Source organism: Pezoporus flaviventris, unplaced genomic scaffold (assembly GCF_033815535.1).
Source record: "Pezoporus flaviventris isolate CSIRO_AGI_PZ_B2104156 unplaced genomic scaffold, CSIRO_AGI_Pfla_v1 ptg000036l, whole genome shotgun sequence".
In the NCBI taxonomy this organism is placed as follows: domain Eukaryota; kingdom Metazoa; phylum Chordata; class Aves; order Psittaciformes; family Psittacidae; genus Pezoporus; species Pezoporus flaviventris.
In genome coordinates this window covers 42,698,608-42,716,846 of record NW_026892584.1, presented here as the reverse complement: position 1 = coordinate 42,716,846, position 18,239 = coordinate 42,698,608, and the positions used below count along the sequence as shown (strand labels likewise).

The 18,239-nt window shown below is 41.2% G+C and overlaps 1 protein-coding gene across 1 annotated transcript in view; it reads left to right on the top strand.

The window, feature by feature from the left end:
• The window catches only part of LOC133274696 (protein AHNAK2-like), an 83,322-nt gene that overhangs the window by 44,317 nt on the left and 20,766 nt on the right, over window positions 1–18,239 (top strand). The window contains exons 3-7 of the mRNA XM_061464234.1: window positions 14,692–14,790; window positions 15,615–15,728; window positions 16,063–16,119; window positions 16,707–16,848; window positions 17,627–17,808. Coding sequence (XP_061320218.1) covers window positions 14,692–14,790; window positions 15,615–15,728; window positions 16,063–16,119; window positions 16,707–16,848; window positions 17,627–17,808 — 594 coding nt within the window. The remainder of the gene's footprint in view (window positions 1–14,691; window positions 14,791–15,614; window positions 15,729–16,062; window positions 16,120–16,706; window positions 16,849–17,626; window positions 17,809–18,239) is intronic.

The window sequence follows — 18,239 nt, the reverse complement described above, 5'->3', positions numbered from 1 at the left end:
CTTTATGGGATTTATCTGCAATAAACACCCACCTACCTCCACTTCTAGGAAGGTCCTGGTAAGAGCTGAGTTCACAGCTTTCTCACAGGGAGGACAGTAGGAATCGACTGCCCCTTACTCTGGGAGGAAGCAAGCTTTGCATTCACTTTCCAAGTCTAGTTTGTTATATAAGTGGTTTCTTTTAGAGGGAGAAAAGCTGCAACATGCCTAATTAATATTGGATAACCAAATAACTGCAGAGTAGTTTCTACTAGGGCTTCTGAAGCTGGTAAGCAAGAGAAGAGCACTTCACTTGCAATATGCCCCTTGTGCCCTTCTTAAAATTCAGACCATCCAGATGGGCAGATTTTAGCTGGGTATTTGTGCAACTATTTACAGCACTGGTAGGGACTTGATCACAAGTAGAAACAGTATCTCCAAAGAGAGAAAACTGTTGAGAGTCCCTAGAGATAAAACTCTCGAGGATCACAGTGGATTAGACCAGTCTTTATTGCTTTATTTGGCTACAAATCTATAATTTGATTTTGCCTTGTCCAAAAGGGTGGTAAGAAATTTTGGTTCAGTCCAGGAGATAGGACATTCACAACAACAATTGCTAAAAATTTATTCCTTTCTTTTACTGACTTTGTGAGAATAGAGGGCCTGCAGCCCTGGAAAGATTGTAATTGACAGTTATCAGAGAGGGTCGTATTGTGACTCCATCATCACAATAAATATACTTTCTACATGAATTCCGTGGTGTTCTGGTGTGAAACACACACTGGAAACCCATTCTGTCACATAGAACCTGAGAGAGAGGAAAATTCCTTCCTAAGACAAACAAACACCCAGACACAGAGCAGGACATTACACCCACCCTCCTGGCAATCATTAGACTAAAACTACAGAAATAGTGCAGAAATTGTACTAACCATCAGGTAGAGGAACCAGCACTGAAACTCTGGTTGTCTTGTGGGTGCCATGAGCGTTTCTCCAGCCGCCTTTTTCACCCTGCCACTTGCAGCTGTATTTTAGCTAGAGGAAGGATGGCACAGGAGAGGCCAATTCAGGTATCAACCACTTCACTTCTGCCTGCTTTTGCTGTCTCTTTTGAACATCATTCTGATCATCTCACCACAAACTTCGGTTGAGAGCTTCTTTTCAAACAGTCTTACTCCCACAGAACATTATTCTTTTTTAGCAATGAGTGAATATCAGACTAATAAAATACTTTAGTAAATATTCTATTCTTCTACCAAAAGAGTTATATGGATCTGGCCAAATTACATTTCTTATATAGCCAAAACAAAAAAAAAGAAAAAAAAAAGAAATAAAATGGTTATAGCTGGATGAAACTCATTAACCCAGGATCTGGGAAATTTCAAATTGACAGGGAGGGGAGGAGGGGGAAGGTCCCATGTGCCTTTCATGTTTAAATATGACTCAGGCTGAGAAAGTCTGTGTAGAGCCCCACCGGAGTGATTTATTCTCATTCTCTGAAATGTTCTATGGATTCTATTAAGTTTATCTTTACCATCAGAGGAAAGATGGACCACTGTAAGAATAAAGAGCTCCTTTGATCAGTCTCACTAAGGGTTTTGCTCCTGTTGGTAAAGTATGAGCAGGCATGCTTTCAATAGTTTTAAATCTGTGTGCAGACCTTATCAATAAACACACACTCATGGGAAAGCCATTCACTCTCCTTTTCATCTGGGGGCTGTTAGTTTCTCTTTTTATGGTAGTGTTTATATCTGTTCTTAGTTGCCAGTGCTCTTCCACATCTTCCCTGGTATTAGTCAACCTGTAGAAAATGCTCTATAAAATCCTGCAGAACTCAGAATGGTTTGTAAGGAATCTCAATTCCCTACATTTTTCTAGTTGGATGCACTTTGCACAACAGAGTACAGTTCCCTTTGATAAAAGTAGGAGCTAACTTCACAAACAGGTCTCCAGCTGGCAAGGAGACCAGTGATTGTAACTTACGCACATTTTTCTGTTTTCAGAAGATTTTGAGATGAGATGGAGGCTTTTAATGAAGTACTCTAACTGCGGACAAGGGCAGCTTAACATACCAAGGCGTTGAATCAAAACATCTTGTCCATGCCTTGAATGGAAGGAAACTATTCACACGTTGGTTATTTGGGAGTAGCTGCTCCTTTAGCTCTGTTGTGCTACAGGCCCCTGCTTTTGGCTCCAAAGCCTGAGCTGCATTCATCACAGTACAAGTATACAGCCCAGTGACAGAGTGCAGCCAGGGGCATTACCAAACCAAATGCAAAACAAAAGCAGGAGTATACCTTAAACACAGGCCTAGCTGGTTCTGATTGCATCCTGCAGATAATAGTAGCACAATCTTTTCTCTTCATTCCAAACTAGTTCTTTGTCTTCATCACAGGGAAAGTTAGGGAGACCAGAATTTCAGGGCTTGGTGGGGTGGGTCCTACTCCCAGCACAGGGCAGAGGGGAAACACTGAAAGGGAGGTGCTATTCCTCACTTTATCGCTTCTTCTGAGTCAGAACAGCTGCTTTTCCACTGTGGCAATTGTTCATTTGGAGCTGACAAGCTGGTCCGTCTAGCTGGAGCTACTGCGTGCCTCCCGCTGTCACTCTGGCAGTGGTTCAAGTGAAGTAACACTGCATTCCTGCGATGGAAGGCTGGGAGAGGCAGCCTGCTCTGTGACATTGCTGCCGCATCTCCCCATTGCCACCAATCCTGCCCAGATAGAGTGACAGCCGCGGCATTCCCACTGCAATCCTGCCATGCCCCAATGCCCCAGAGCCCTGCCCAGCAGTTGTTGTAACTCAGTCTGTGGTATCTTGCAGGACAATAGAATGGATCCAGGTCCTTGGCATGTGCTGGGAAATCTCTGTAGAAGATGAACCTCTTGATCCCCAGCATATTTGGAGCTGCTTACTGGGAATGCCATGGGACTGCTGGAGTTTATGGTCAAGCCTACACAGAAAGTGCAAGAGCCTATGAGGTGCTTTAAACCTCGTGGCAGTTTCCTCAAGGAACACGTTATGTGCACACATTTTATTTGCAGACACTTTCAGATTCTTATCTTTGCCAGCTGATGCTTGCAGGATCGTTTTCCTCAAGCATTGTTTTCTTGAAAGGACATGACTCTTCCACCAAACTGCTCAGGAGGATTTAGGTGTTGGGGATAATTGCCCTGAAGTGCCACAGCCAACCCCCTCACACTGAGCAACTCTGCAACACTCCTGTGTTCCCAGTTTTTCTTGTTCATGGTCTTCACACTTCGTGTTTGCACTCAAGGAAATTCATAGCAGAACCCAAGGTGTGATGTTAGAGCAGATGTTCTTTGCCATGTAGCTTCCAGACAGCAGTTCTGGACAGCAAACTTACCATGCTTGCTTTCTTTTTAACAATAGACCTTGAAGCATTACAGCATCACTAGGCTTTTAGTCCTCTTTAATGTAGCCCTAGGTCACCACTTCTATTTGTAACTTGAGCTGAATACAAAAGCCCTGGGGGAAGCAAACAGAAATAGTGAAACATTTCGGGCCACTGCTGAGTAAGTTGTAGGCATTACTCAGTGGTTGTATATATCATTTGCAAAACATTTTTAGTGCAGGGATAAGAAAATCTCAGCTTGTCAAGCCAACTGATGCAGTTAGCAGAACACAAAGATCTGCTTGTGTATTCAGAGATCTTTAGCACAGTTAATTTTGGAAAGTGGTGAAAATAATTCTTTCAAGTGCCAAAGTTCATATTCTTATCTAGAAAATGGTAGCTGAGATGGAGAAGGTGGTCCTTTTTCTGTCATTGTGACACTGACTGTGAGGGCTTTAAAAAAAAATTAAATAAAATCATATTTAGACCATTTTTCAGTCATGGGAGCTTTAAAGAAACCAACCAACCAACCAACCAACCAAAAAAAAGGAATAGTTTATATGCTTGATAACACTGACTACATGAAGTGACATTTTAATCAGCTGGTTGAGCTACATTTATTCATCAGTCTCTAGTCTTTTTGGATATCCTGGAAAATCCAAAGAACCCGTTGCAAGGTGCATTAATTCCATAACTTATCAAAGTAATAGAGACAGTGGATTGGGATAGGAAAAAAAAAAAAGCAGGCAGGAAATCTGAAGCACTGAGCTTGCCAAAGAAAAAATTCAGTGTTTGAATTGCTGCCTTTTTGCTTATAACCCAGGAAGTGAAAAATTTCTCTTAGTAAACTAAAGTCAGGTGAACTTATCTGAAAAAGTGCTCTTGAGAGGCCAAGATGCATGCCAAAGCATGTGCATAGTGTTCCTGTTATCAAGTGCTTTCCTGAACTGGGACCCACGATTTTAAGTATTCTAACTATTCTAAATATTCCCTTTTCAAATATAAGATGAGAATCAGAAGGGGCTGTGGGGCTTCACAGCAGCACTGCTCAGGTGGCTGTGAGAGCTCTGAGGGAAGAAGAGGAATCCCAGTAATTGCAATACCTGCAAGAGAGGGAGAAGAAGCTGTGAGGAAAAAAGTCAGGCTCACTACCCATTTTGAGAGGGATTTAATTTTGAAAATAGGAGGTATTGTGGAGCAGTGCATGGGAACTAACAGACCCATGGCAGGGTGCCTGGGGGCACAGGGACAGGCACATGTACAGGTACCCGGACTGATGGCTGAAGGAAGAGAGGTCTGATACAGCAGCCAGCTAAAGCTGTCCCTGACAGCAGCGATGCACAGCCTTATTTACAACAAGACATTAGCATACAAGGGACGACTGTGAAATCTGCTGACATACATGTATAAATTCTTTGCTGGGTCAGACACAGTGCCAACAATGACAATTACATTAAATTACTATTGTTGTTGGTTGCCTTGCAGCTGTTCACTCCTCTTTCTACTTATTAATAAGACAAATCAGGTTATGTGCCCAGAGTGTGCTTTGAACTGTCAGAAGAAACCTGATCTATAGATGTCCCAGCTTTGCCCACATGTCAAGGCACAGGTCTTCTAACTGGCTATGGACACAAAGCTGTTAATTTCCACAGTACTGCACAAACAGGGCTGTTCATTTCTTATCATAGCTAAGAAAGGGTAACTATCAAAAACCAAAATCCTAGTAAAGAAAAGGCACAGGTTGTGACCTTCATGTATTAACAAATAGTAATAAATAAGTGAGCAAAACATACAGGTTTTCAGCTGTAAATAGATGTTTACCACAGGTCATGTTTCTGTCTGGTAAGAGAAACAATTTGTTGAAGTTAAGTAGTTCACACCAGTCAGTACCCAGTGAATCTCTTCTCCTGGTGAAGATATTGCTCAAGAATAAGCAATAAGCAATATTTTACCTGCATCTTCGTAAGGCATATGTGCATTGCAACCATGCTACTCCTGTCAGTTTTAACTGAGGTACATTAAAACCCTAGGGAAAACACACAACAAGAGCATTTTAGTTATTTTTGACAAAAAAAAAAAAAAAGGAACAATATTAAATAAACTAGAACAAAACAAAGTCACTTTTAGCAGGAAAGATAATGCCTAAGAAGTTAAGGAAAAATTATATACTTAAAGATCAGATCAGATTACTTAAATTCATGGCATTCATATGTAAACATAACTTTAGCATACAATCTTAAAAAGCAGAAAGCCCCCATCTGAGAATTGCAGAGAAATCTGTAAGCAAGGCATCCAGGATGATCAGCAAAGGACATTATTGTTCCTTTATATTTTTTTTTTAACAACATCTCCAGTGTTCTCATTTGCTGTTTTATCTGATTTTAATGTATACAGGTTATGGTAATTTTATATGCAAATGTCCTAATTAAAACTAGGTTTCACTTCAGTTTGTACAGTATATTAAAACCCACTTGACTTGAATTCAATGACACTGTCAAATTCAAAATTGATTATAATATCTCAAATGTAGGTTTGGAGACTGTTACCCACAAAATAGGAATACAAAAAAACCCACAGGTTTTTTTTTTATGTTTCTGTGGTTTTTACCCAGAACAGTCCAGCAGGGTTGCTAGATTAAAGATAAATTATTGCTTTTTAAAATTGCATTTAAAAAAGCAAATACACTTTTCAGTCACATGATATGAAAATGTTCCAGTCTATATAACTCCTACTCTGTGCTTTCAAAAAATTCCCTTGTTCTGAAGTCAGTTCAGTGGCTATTAGAAGTACTCACTGATGTACATTCCATCTTGTTTATGAAAAGATTTTGAACAAAGCATTGATTGTTCAGGGTTTATAAAAAAGGTTAAAACCTATAAAATTTTGGCATTGCTGCTATTTGGGGCATGAGAATGACATGCATATAAATCAGATTGGCACAGTCTGTTATACACGGAAAGAAGGCTTTGCTGAAAATAGAGCTTATTGATGTCCTGTAATTCCCCTCTTTTATAGATTTGTTCTTAAAGTATTCTGAATTGGGAAAAAATCTGAAGCAAATCTTAGTCCACAGTAGGAATCAGGGGCACAAGAGGTCTCTTATGACATGGGTCAACTATGGTAGAGGGGCAGAGTAGGCAGAGTCTGAGGAAATCAGGGTGGATGGAAAAGCCTTGGTGGGGAGCTCTGGGAACAGAGGTCATTTGTACAGCTGATGTCCCTCCATGCAGTCTCAGTCACATCTCTATTAGACCTGGGTGTAAGCGGCGAGGAGAAGCAAGACACGCCAACCCAATATGGGTGATAAGCAAACTTCTACTTTATTTGTGGCGCAGTTCACTTATATAGGCGTGGTATTTAGCCACGCCTCCTAGGCACAACAGTATTGGTTAGCCCCACACAGCTTCCTCCACATTCTCCTCCCACATCCGGTTTCCAGTTACCTGTGAGGCCTACCCCTTGCCTTGCTCACACAAGGCCTCTAAGGATCCATGGCCTTGCTCTTAGAGCCATTCTGCAACAATTCCCCCCTTTTTCTTTTGTGCAAGCAAGACATTGTGGGTTATTCTGTTCACTTGTTTCATCACACAATTATAAGCAAGTCTAACAGCTACAATGATTAACATAACAATGATACATAAGCACAGTGCTTCAAACAGCAGTGTTTAAGTCAACCTGTAATGCCCCATGAGGACAACCATTTAGTTATCCCTAGGTTATTGCTCACTTGCGATTGCTGGGTAAGCTGAGTCAGGGTTCTCAGCTGTGCATGCATCGAATTAGAATGATCAGAGAGATTCATACAACACATTCCATCAAACTTTTGACATTCGTGTCCCTGTTCCAGCTACAAGAGGTCTATAGCGGCTCTGTCCTGTAGTGTTGCATGTTTCACAGAGTCAACATCAAACAACAAATCAGAAATTGCCTTCGATGTAGCATTTGTCTGCTTAGCAAGCTAGCAGCCTAGCTTGTTTAACTGAGCCAAGGCCCTGGCCGAAGCACTTACAGTGATTTGGCATATTATGATTGGATACATGTCTTGAAGACCCTTAGTGACTAACATATAATTGGTTAAACACAGGTGTGAGAACTCAACTTTGAAAGCTTGCCAACAGTCCACAGTTCTCATTAACTTGGTGAATTCCAGCCTCTTATCTTGCTTGCTTAAGCTTCTTCGGGCCTCTCATGGCCTTGCTGTATCTTTCAGGACTAGTCAAAGTTTATGTACCAATTATGCATTCTCCTGTGAGAACACCATCTCCACATCTGCCCCTTTTTGTTTTATATACGTTTTGGGTGACTCTACTTGAGCAGGGGATTTGGGCTAGATCATATCTCCAACATATGCCAACTACAGGCTGCTGGGCCTGCCCCTTTTTTCTCCTGTGTGGCTCTCTGATAACAGGGGAGGCCATCCTTCACATCAAGGTCTGGCATGGCATGTGTCCCCACCGCTCCACGCCTGCTGGGTTGCAGCCAACAGCGGAGCTAAAGGTTCTTCTTGGTGGCAAACACAGAGGCCCAGTCTTGCCCTTGATTGTGGTAGCAGGCCTTTTGTTAGCCTCAGTCCTTGCACCTTGTTGTCAATGCAGAGTTTCACCTGCTTCATCCAGTAACAAGTCGCTACTACAGCAAGGCACACACAAATTTACATTAGCAGAGTAACTATTACAGGGTGCAGTAGCATGTTGAAGATGCTGGTGGCAGCAAGAGACTAGCCAAAGAAATTTCTTACCAGTGGAATTCTCCCACCCTCTTAATTTGTTCCATTACCTGCTTTATAACACTACCATTGTATTAAAATCTTTCCAGCTTTTGCCTTCGCATTTTCTAGCAGCTACTGCAAATTTCCATACTCTAACATCTCTTTTACAAGTGACAAATCTATACAATACAAGGTGTAGTTTCTTATTAGCAACTAGCTAGTAAATACAGGTGGTTTTATACACAAAATCACAACCTCTAATAATAGCTACTTTACAAGCACACATATTCGGGATGTCACTTTTCAGTTGCCCCCAAGTGATGTTTTGCAGTTATTTATTCTTTCTCTTCCTCTATCTCATTCTGCTTGGGGTATTCACGGTCAGCTCCTGTAGCTGAGGCGTCAGGCTTTTCCATTCATCTGTCCAGCTCATGGCAAGGCTTCACAAACTTTGCAGGCAGTCGCCATGGACCTGTAGGCAGGAGGACACAAATATACCCCCTCCCCCAGGTTATCAGTTCTTGAGAAGCTTGAGAAGTAGATAGGTTAAACAGGTTAAATGCAGCATCATTACTCTCTCTCCCCCCCTTTCTTTTTTTTTTTTTTTTTTCTTTTCTTTTCCCCAGCAAAAGCCGGCCTGCTGGGCAGCAGCTATAGCGGCCTGCCTGCTTCAGCTGCAAGCATAAATACCTGCCGGCAGCCGCACTTTTACATTAACTCTTTCATGCCTGAAATGTTAAACTGCTACCGATTAAAAACTTTTACATGAACCCAACAACAAACAATACAGAGAACACCATCTGCCCTCAACAGACACACACAAGTATGGGATCCCACAAGCACATTCCACACAACTACAATATTTGAAGCACAAAATCCAGACAATCGTTACTCCCACTACAGTCCCACGTACAGAACGTGGCACAAGGACCCTGTGGAGACTAACAGCAAACCAGCTCCGAGAAGCATCATTGCAGTGCGAGGTGGCAGTCTTAACCTTAGCGGGCGTCCCTGCAGAGGCTCTGCCTCCCCCACATCGTATGAGGCTTGGGCTTTTATACTGACCAAAATGCACACTCATTCCGGCACAGGTGGCCAGCCTATGTTGGAAGAAATGGCCAGCAATATCTATAAAGGTCTCCAAAGGTTGATAGAAACCTGGACATACTTATATTTACCAACTTCTAATACATGAGTATCACAGAGAGACTGTATTAAATGAGTTGTATATGGGCTCCCAAGTCCACAGTCCGTCACAGTATGCCCAATACCCTTGCTAAGAGCATAAAAGAGACCTTCCCACCACCAGAAAATCACACAATATGTTTGTATCCCACGCTGGTCTCGCTTCCCTGGAGGTACGGGGGGGGGGGGGGGGGAGGTGTGGAGTGGGGTGGGTGTTTTTTGTTTTGTTTGGTTTGGTTTGGTTTTTTTGTTTTTTTTTTTAACATAAAAAAGGTTGCTCCCTTCACTTTAAGAAGAACTGAAAACATCCATAAAACGGATGTCCTGAGCTCAAATTTCAATTCATTCAATCACTGACAAGGGGGGTGTCCTGGGGTGATGCTGACTCTTTCCAGGGTTTCACCCATCGAGCTGGCACCCACCACACACCGGAATCTGTAATTTACACACATATAACCTCGACCAGTTAGTTTTACTTCCACAGGACCTTTCCAAATGCCAGTTTCCAAATCCTTGTACTGGACCAGAATACCCGGAGTTTTAGTCATATAACCTGAACCCAATGCCTGACCATGTATTATAGCAGGGGAGTCATTAAAGTCTCCTGTCGATCGCAAAAAAAATCGTAAGAGGATTTTAACCCATATGTGGTCACTGCTTGTCAGGCCTCCTTAACTATTTTGAGATCAAAAGCTTCCCACTCTTTAACCCGCTGCTGTGTAGTAAACACAGGATATGCAGAGAGGCCCATTGCAGAAAATTCACCAGCAATAATCGCATCTTTGATTAACCCGCGCCAACAGTGCACAGGATTTGTGCCCCCCGATACCTCTCCCACCCCCTCCCCCTGTTTGCCTTCTTTAAGGAAGGGGTTTTGCAGAGGGTAAGGTGGAGGCGCTGATGGAGATGTCTCAATCCGAGTCTCGAGGGCTTCAAGCTTTTTCATCAATTGCTGCAGCTGAGTGTCTCCAAGGCCAGTGAGTAGTTGCTGATGAGCTGAGCAGACCAACCCGGGAGACGAAGAGTCAGAGTCTGGAAGCAGAGGATATAAATCTGGCTCGGATTCAGGGGACTCGGAGTCTGATCCTGGGTCGAACTCAGGGTCTCCGTTGTTCGCAGCTCTGTCTTTCTTGTCAGGTGTCTCTCGTTCAGTATGTGGCCATCTGCGGACCTGGCTCTTGCTTTCATCGGCTCAGGGCGTTGATTTTTTCGGCGCCGTTCCAGGTACCACAGGAGGTGCAAAAGTCATAGCCGCAGCACTGTGATGGGGGTTAGGAGAGACAGCCCCTTCTGGAGCTGTGGTGGCAAATACAGAAGCTACCGCCGCCCTTTCCAATTTCATCTCTTTCAAAGTCTCAAACACCAGTCTCCAAAGTGTAGAGTGTTTCTGTGCATCTTTGGTCCCTTTACTAACCTTGTGATCATGGGACCACTTTAACGGCCTCTATAAGGCGGCACTATCATATTGCAGTCCTCTCTTAGAGAGAATGTGTTGGAGGAGCTTCACCACCGCCTGTTCCTCTCTGGATAGCAAGTGCCCCATCTCCTCCCCGGCTGCTCACCTGATCAGGGCAAGATTCCCCAAGTTTTGCAGACGTCTGACTTCCCAGTGCCAGGGCAGCGCTGAATTTCGGCTGGCTCTCTGCCCCCTCCTTTTCGTCGGACCTTCAAACTCGTCTTCATCGAGTTACTGATCGGAGGGTCCCTGTTCGGGCGCCATTTGTAAGTGGCGAGGAGAAGCAAGACACGCCAACCCAATATGGGTGATAAGCAAACTTCTACTTTATTTGTGACTCAGTTCACTTATATAGGCGTGGTATTTAGCCATGCCTCCTAGGCACAACAGTATTGGTCAGTTCTACACAGCTTCCTTCACATTCTCCTCCCACATCCGGTTTCCGGTTACCTGTGAGGCCTACCCCTTGCTTTGCTCGCACAAGGCCTCTGAGGATCCATGGCCTTGCTCTTAGAGCCATTCTGCAACACCTGGGGATAGTAAACTGTTGCTTGATTTTGTAAGAAAGAGTCCTACTATAATAATTTACGAGAGGTAACAGTTTACTAAAGGCTTTCACAGCACTCTGTCCCTTCCTACCCATCATGATGATGGTGAGCGAGACCTTTTAAGATTGCAGTTTTCCTCTTAACAGCAGGGGGGTTTTCTGGTGACATTTTGGCAAACCTCGATCTGCAGCCCCTCTAGCAAGGACAGGCAGAGCAATTGCCTGCCAATGTTTGGCCAAGCATGTGAAGCCACCATAATGCCTCATACACCCATGGCTTTGCTTGATCAACAGCTGGTGAAAATTAAGAAACTTCTGGTCCAGACCCAGATGAGATGACCAGGTCTATCTCTCTACATTCACACTGACCAAGAGTTGGCAGTGTTGTTTGTTGCTTTAAAATGTCATCCCAATGGGAAGCAAGTGTTCAGGTATCACTGCAGGAAGTAATCTAATTCTCTTGGATTTTATGAGTAGCCGGATATTAACAACAGGAAGATTTTGAAATTAGGTTGGTTACCTACTCATTCTTTTGTTTAAAACATCTGCTTTTAAAAGTTTCACTTCTGTTAGAACCTGTAGGATAGGCTCAAAGGGTATGGCCCACTGAATGGTAAAAAAGCAATAACACAAGCTACACAGGACCATCCAAGTCCTGAGAACGGAGCACCTCGTATTTGCCTTACCAAAGTTCCAGACAACTAAAATATCACTGAAGTTACACCACAATAAAACAAGAGAAACAGCAGTGAACCAGCCCAAGAATTCTCCCAGATAATTCTTTCCTTTTTCTCTTCCAGTAGCAGAATTATTGGCAGCCACCAGGGATCTTTGCTGTAGTTATCTTTGAAGTGCTAAGCACAAAAGAGCAAATGCTGTAGCAATTCTGTTAAGTCATTCTACTGGATCGCAGGGCTTGTGGGTGGGATTCTCCCAAGTGAAAAATACGGTAATGCCACAAGACTAAGTCTTTGCTATCTCTTGGAATTTTAGTAACAGCTAGAGAATTTTCTGCTGGCACCTGAATCTTTACTAGCAATAAGCAAATTAAACAACCAAGCCTCAGTTCTGCAGCTTTTCTCCTCATATGATGCTTACTAAAACACATGTGGTGAGCAGATTCACAAGTGGATTCTAGCATTTTCAGGCAAAAATGCCTAAATTCAGGTTCAGAAATCCATATGTAAATTTTTTAACAAGGTCATGGTCATTTTCCAATTTTGTTGAGATATTAAATATTGTAAATGCTGAAGATTTTGGAGGAAAAACCCACCAACAACCAAAAAACCCAAACCAAAACCCCGACAACAGAACAAGCCAATCTGATTTATGCAGGTCTTTAATCTGAATTGGGGTCTGCCTTAAGATCATTTTCTAGAATTGTCCATTGTAGGCATCAGGACTAGTTCTGTGAAGGTTAAAAGAGGCATGATCTGGCAGTCCTGATGTTTTCTCAGATGATCCTAGTTCTCTGGAGCTAAAATACAATCAAGAGAGCCGATTAAGATGATGTATGTATAGCTAATGAAGATGTCTTCTATTCTGTCGAGTTTGGAAAGTTATCCCACAGACTGATGTGGGGTATCCCCACTGGAAGCACACTATATCCGTTCATCTTAACAAAGTGGTCCATCGCTGATGACGTGGCATAACTTATTTTAAACCCTGCCTGTACTAAATAATTTAATCTTCAGAAAAGTCAAGGAAGAAAATAAACGTAGATTGAAAAAGTATGAAGAAAGACTAGCAAAATCACAGCCATTCTAACTTGGCAAGCAAGAGCTTGGCAACTTGTGTAAGTTACAGTGATTGCATAGATGCATAAGTTGTGCCAGCTTGTCTGCACACACAGCATATAATATCCACATCCAGAAACGTTGTGTTCCAGCCCAAGGATTCTTCATTTAAAGTAGACAGTGACTGAGTTGCACAGTTCTGCTTGTGGCTGTCTTCTCTAGTGTTTGAGCATATTTTTAAGCCACATGATCTGTTCAGGAGAGCCAAAACTATATGTATTAATGACAGTTGCAGAACTGGGTGTGAGAGAGCTAGACAGCCTGATGGCTTGAAAAAATTGAAGCATGGAGACAGTAAAGAGACATAGTTATCAGGACAAGGACTTATGCTTGTATTAGAATAGCCTGTGCATCAGGGAATGTGTAATTCTGCCACAGTGTCCTCTACTGGCTAAGCCCGAATCTCTGAAAATGATGATGCATTCATGCTGCTTTCATTATTCTGTGCCCAATTTAATACATGTCAAGAGAATCATGCTCTCGACAGTCAATCACCTTAACCTCATCTCTGTCTGCCCTTAATACTTTTAAAAACCAAGAAAGCAAAATCTTTATGGACTATAACGTCTTCATGATGTTTACTCTCCAGGTCATAAGACCTCTGTCAGAATCAAGGAAGAGTTTCAAGATGGGAAATTTAAATAAATTTAACGGCAATTAATGAATTTCTAATTACTGCCTCTGAAACTAAAAAACAAACAAAGAAAGTATGTAAGGAAAAACACCACAGCTCTTGTACATCTCTGCTCATGTACATCTCTGCTCTTTCTGGTCTCCAATAACCTCACTGTGGGCTACACTCAGTTTCTCTGGGGACATGAGGGCTGGTGCAGGAGATTGGGGTCAGCAGATGGTGGCTGCTTTTCTTTTTCCACTCCTTGCTTTGAGTTCAGTTGCCCCAGGTTAGGTTCCTCTAGCATCTGCTGACCCACAAGAGTCAAGCCTTCTCCTCTCTGCCTTTGCTTGGTCAGCTTTTCTTCCTCTAGCCCCTACTCAGGATCATATTTTGCTTCATCATTTCTCCTGCTCTGCCATCTCTTCTTTCTCCTCTTGCTCTGGTGTGGTCTTCTCTGTCTTTCTCTTCTACTGCTTCTTCTCAGCATTTACCACTCTTTCTTAAACATGTTCACAGTGCGGTCTGTGGCCTCCTCCCACAGAGACCACCCCATAGCCACACCCTGTCAAAACCCTGCCAATTCTGCCCCATAAACACCTCAATCCCCAATTGGTAACAAAAAAACAAACAAACAAAAAAAACGAAAAATCTGTCCAACTTCTAGTTCTACATTTTTCTGGGGATTTTCTCCTTCACAAAAGTCTTTACATGTCTGAATATGACCATTTCTGGTATCTTTGGAAAGATCAGCCTGATGAGATCTGAGACCCTGGAACAAGTTGCCCAGGGAAGCTGTGGATTCTCCATCCCTGGAAGTGTTCAAGGCAAGGTTGGACAGGGCTTTAAGCAACTTGGTCTAGTGAGAGGTGGCGGGGTTTAGAACTAGATGGCCTTTAAGGTCCCTTCCAACCCAACCCATTCTATGATTCTGTGAATCTAAATGAAAGCATGCCTTTCTACAGCTAGCCCATGCACATCCCCTGGGTGTGCTGCCCCAGAGAGCTTCAGCTTGCAGGCTGACTGCTCTGTGCTCTGTATGGCTCCTGCAGACATCAATAACCAGTATGCTGCTTTCAGGTTCTGGACAACAGCTGAGACCAGCTGAGCCTCTAGGAGATGGTGATGCGGATGCAGAGGATGAAGATTCTGTGAGTTTTATACAGTTAGGTGTATGGGGGGGGGGGAGATTGGCAGTTACTTTGGGGGGGGAGGTTGGCAGTTACTTTGCTAAAATGGGATCTTAAATATTTTGTTTATAGCTGGGTCTTGCTGGTGATTTCTCCCCCCATCAAAAATGCTTTATTTTTGCTTGGAATGCTTCTGCCAGCTCAAAAGCCAGAATGATGCTCCAATGTAAAGTGATCTGCGCTTTGCCATGATTCACCAACATACGTTTAATACCAAGACTTAACAAACTATTACATGCAATTACATTACTGTTGACTACAGTAACTTTTCTTTAAAGCTTTAGCTGGTTTGGGTTCCCTGTCATTTGACTTCAGAAGGAAGCATGTCAAGTGCTTGTCAGCAGAAATTCCTGACGGGACTCTTCCGACATTTGCGTAGTTTTAGAGGGCAGTAGAGTTTGAAGCTGCAGGATGGGAAAGTTAGGTGTACAAATAAAGCAGAGGAGAGAATTTTTATTGCCTTTTAAAATTTTTACTAGTTGATCTGTCGGTATTTTCAGTCTGTTCAGCCCACAGATGCATACAATACAGAATGAAAACCAAAATCAGCACACCATTGTTTTTGTTTCCCAGAAGTCTCTGTGTTCTTGGGTAACATCATTAAATGAGAGATGTATTTGTTCTTAATCTAAGAAAAGAGTTACTGGTTATTCTACATTCATCATTATTAATGAGAGATTTGTACAAAGAAGGAGACTATGCCTAAATAAAAACCTCTCCTAAAAAAAATTCGTCACTGTTTAATAGTTTACGTTCCATTCCCTCCACTCATTTCTTTTGCACAGGTTAATGAAGTGGCAGTAGAAGACATCCGTCCAAGGCCACAAGGATCCTCTCCAGTTTATGAATATCCCATAGAAGAAGAATATTTAAAGGCAAGACAAATAAATGAAAAAAATGTATGTTCACAAAGATCAAAGCATAGAAATATGCTACATGAGTTTCATACAGAAAAGCTCCCAAATGTATTAATATAATTGGCCTCTGGCATTCATTAATGCAAATTTTGGTACAATGCGTGGAGGTCTTAGCATCTCATTTACTACTGGGAATAATATAGTTAAATAATTCATGTTGTATGTTGCACTTGTAGATGCCAGTTTTGCTTTGTTGCCAGTAAAGTCAGCCTGAGTTCTTAGTGTAAACCAGGAATTTTAACTGATTTTTGGACTTTTGTTCTACTTTACAACAGCATGACTTCTGAATGCTAAATAATTGCAAATTGGTTTTCAGCTTCAAGAAGAAAAAAAGAAGTATTCTACAGATAAATCAAAACAGAGTCATCCAGAGGTTGGTATAATAGCACTCTGTAGTTTTAGGCATGTGGCTTGCAAAATATTAAGGTCTATTACAACACACAGATGTGGATGGGTGGACAGAGAGAAAGACAAATGGGGAGAGAATCACTTTAGACTTGTTTTGACCAGGAACTTCACAAATTGCCTAGTTGTGGAACAGACATGAACACTTGTCCTATTGCGATATTTTCATAATCCTTTTTAGTATTCTTTGGCCTTCTCTGGTTTGAGTATAGTACAGAATTAGCTCTTAGTCTGACTTTTCTGGCCCATTTATTCTAATTCAGATTTAACATCTTCACAGAAAATACAATCTTTCAGCCCTAAAAGATTCTATATGTATCACATTTTAAAATTGTAATTTATTTTCCTTATACCCCTGATCTAGCATAACCCTAACACGTGTTTAGCTCTAATGTAGAAGAGAATCAAACCTTCAATGAACAAGTACATTCTCTATTTTAGATAATCTTTATTGAGCTACTAAAAATATACTTAGGAGATTCATTTTTTATACTAACATAGAACACTGATACAAATGAATAAAAATTATAAATTCACATCTTTTTCTGTATCTAGGAGACAATGGAAGTGACCCTGAAAACAGAAGTGGAAGCTGGTGCTAGTGGTTTTAGTGTGATAGGTGGAGAAAATGAAGGAATATTTATTAAAAAAGTACTGAAAGAGTCTCCTGCTTCAAAAATATTTAGCCTGAGAGAAGGTACAGTCTGATTTTCTGTTTTTTTTTTTGGTGTTTGTTTTTTGTTTTTTTTTTTAATATATTTTAAAATAATCAGGTGTGTAGCTGTGTGTGCGTATAGATGCCTACCTGATCTCCCATCTCTTTGGGTAATAGAAATAGTAGATCCTAAACCAACTAATGTTATGTGTGAGCTTAACCTTTCCATATTAATAATTTCAAAGATCAGTTTCTTAATAATGTGATTTTTTTTTATACCATGAAAAAAAAAAACACCAAATTTTTACTGAGAGTGAAAAAGATACATAGAAATTAATATATACACAACTAAAATGAAAAAAAAACAAACCCCAACAACCCAAATCATAACATTCATGAAGAACCTACCTTCAATTCTTTCACAAAATAATATGCCACAAAACTACAATAAATAATGATTTAAACAAAAACAAAAGTCCAAAGTCTAAGTATTGAAAAATGTAATAAAAAACTGTTACTATCATGGTGTTCAGTCACTGGATCAAGATTTCTAGGAAGGTTGTAAGTTACCATCCTTGGGAATATTCAAAACCTGACTGCACACAGACCTAAGCAACTGGCTGTAGCTAACTGTTCCCTGAGCAGGGCAGCTGGACTAGATGATCTCCAGAGGTCCTTTTCAGAGGACTTAGCTATTCTGTGATTCTCTTATGTGAACATAATTTTATACTCTAAATAAATAGGATGTGATTTTTTTTGTGTGAATTAATTCAACAGAATTTGAAAAACTGCATAAAATGATGTTTGATTCCACTTGCAGGTGATCAGCTTCTAAGTGCTACGATATTTTTCGATAATATCAAGTATGAAGATGCACTCAAGATTCTCCAGTATTCCGAGCCATACAGAGTCCAATTCAGCCTCAAAAGAAAAATTGCTGGGAAAGAAGAGTTAGAACACACTCACTCTACAGCCCAGTACAAAAAGGAAAGAAGAAACCAGGTAGATAATTGATCAGTTTAAAAAAATTGGCTAACACTTTAGTAATGTAGAAATAGACCAGAAAATACACACTGAGATATAATGCTTAATAATAATACTTAGATATGTGCTTAAACTCACTAGCATGAATGTTCATGAGAAGAAAAAATTCCCACATAATATTTGCAGCTTTTTTAATATCCGAGGAAAGCTAGAGGTTTTCGATAAAGTCACAATCTTGTGCTAGGGTGGAAAAAACATTCTCTAGTGAGGAACCATTTTTTGTTGTTGTTAAATGTCCATTGATAGAACAGGCTGAGATAAGTTCTCTAATATTTATATTCAGTATTGTCCAAAATGTAAAATAACAGTAAATATTTTTCTCAGAAGCTCATAAATTATTTTTTTTTCTTAAAAGTGTGTTTAGCCACTGGTATCTGTTTAGGCATGAT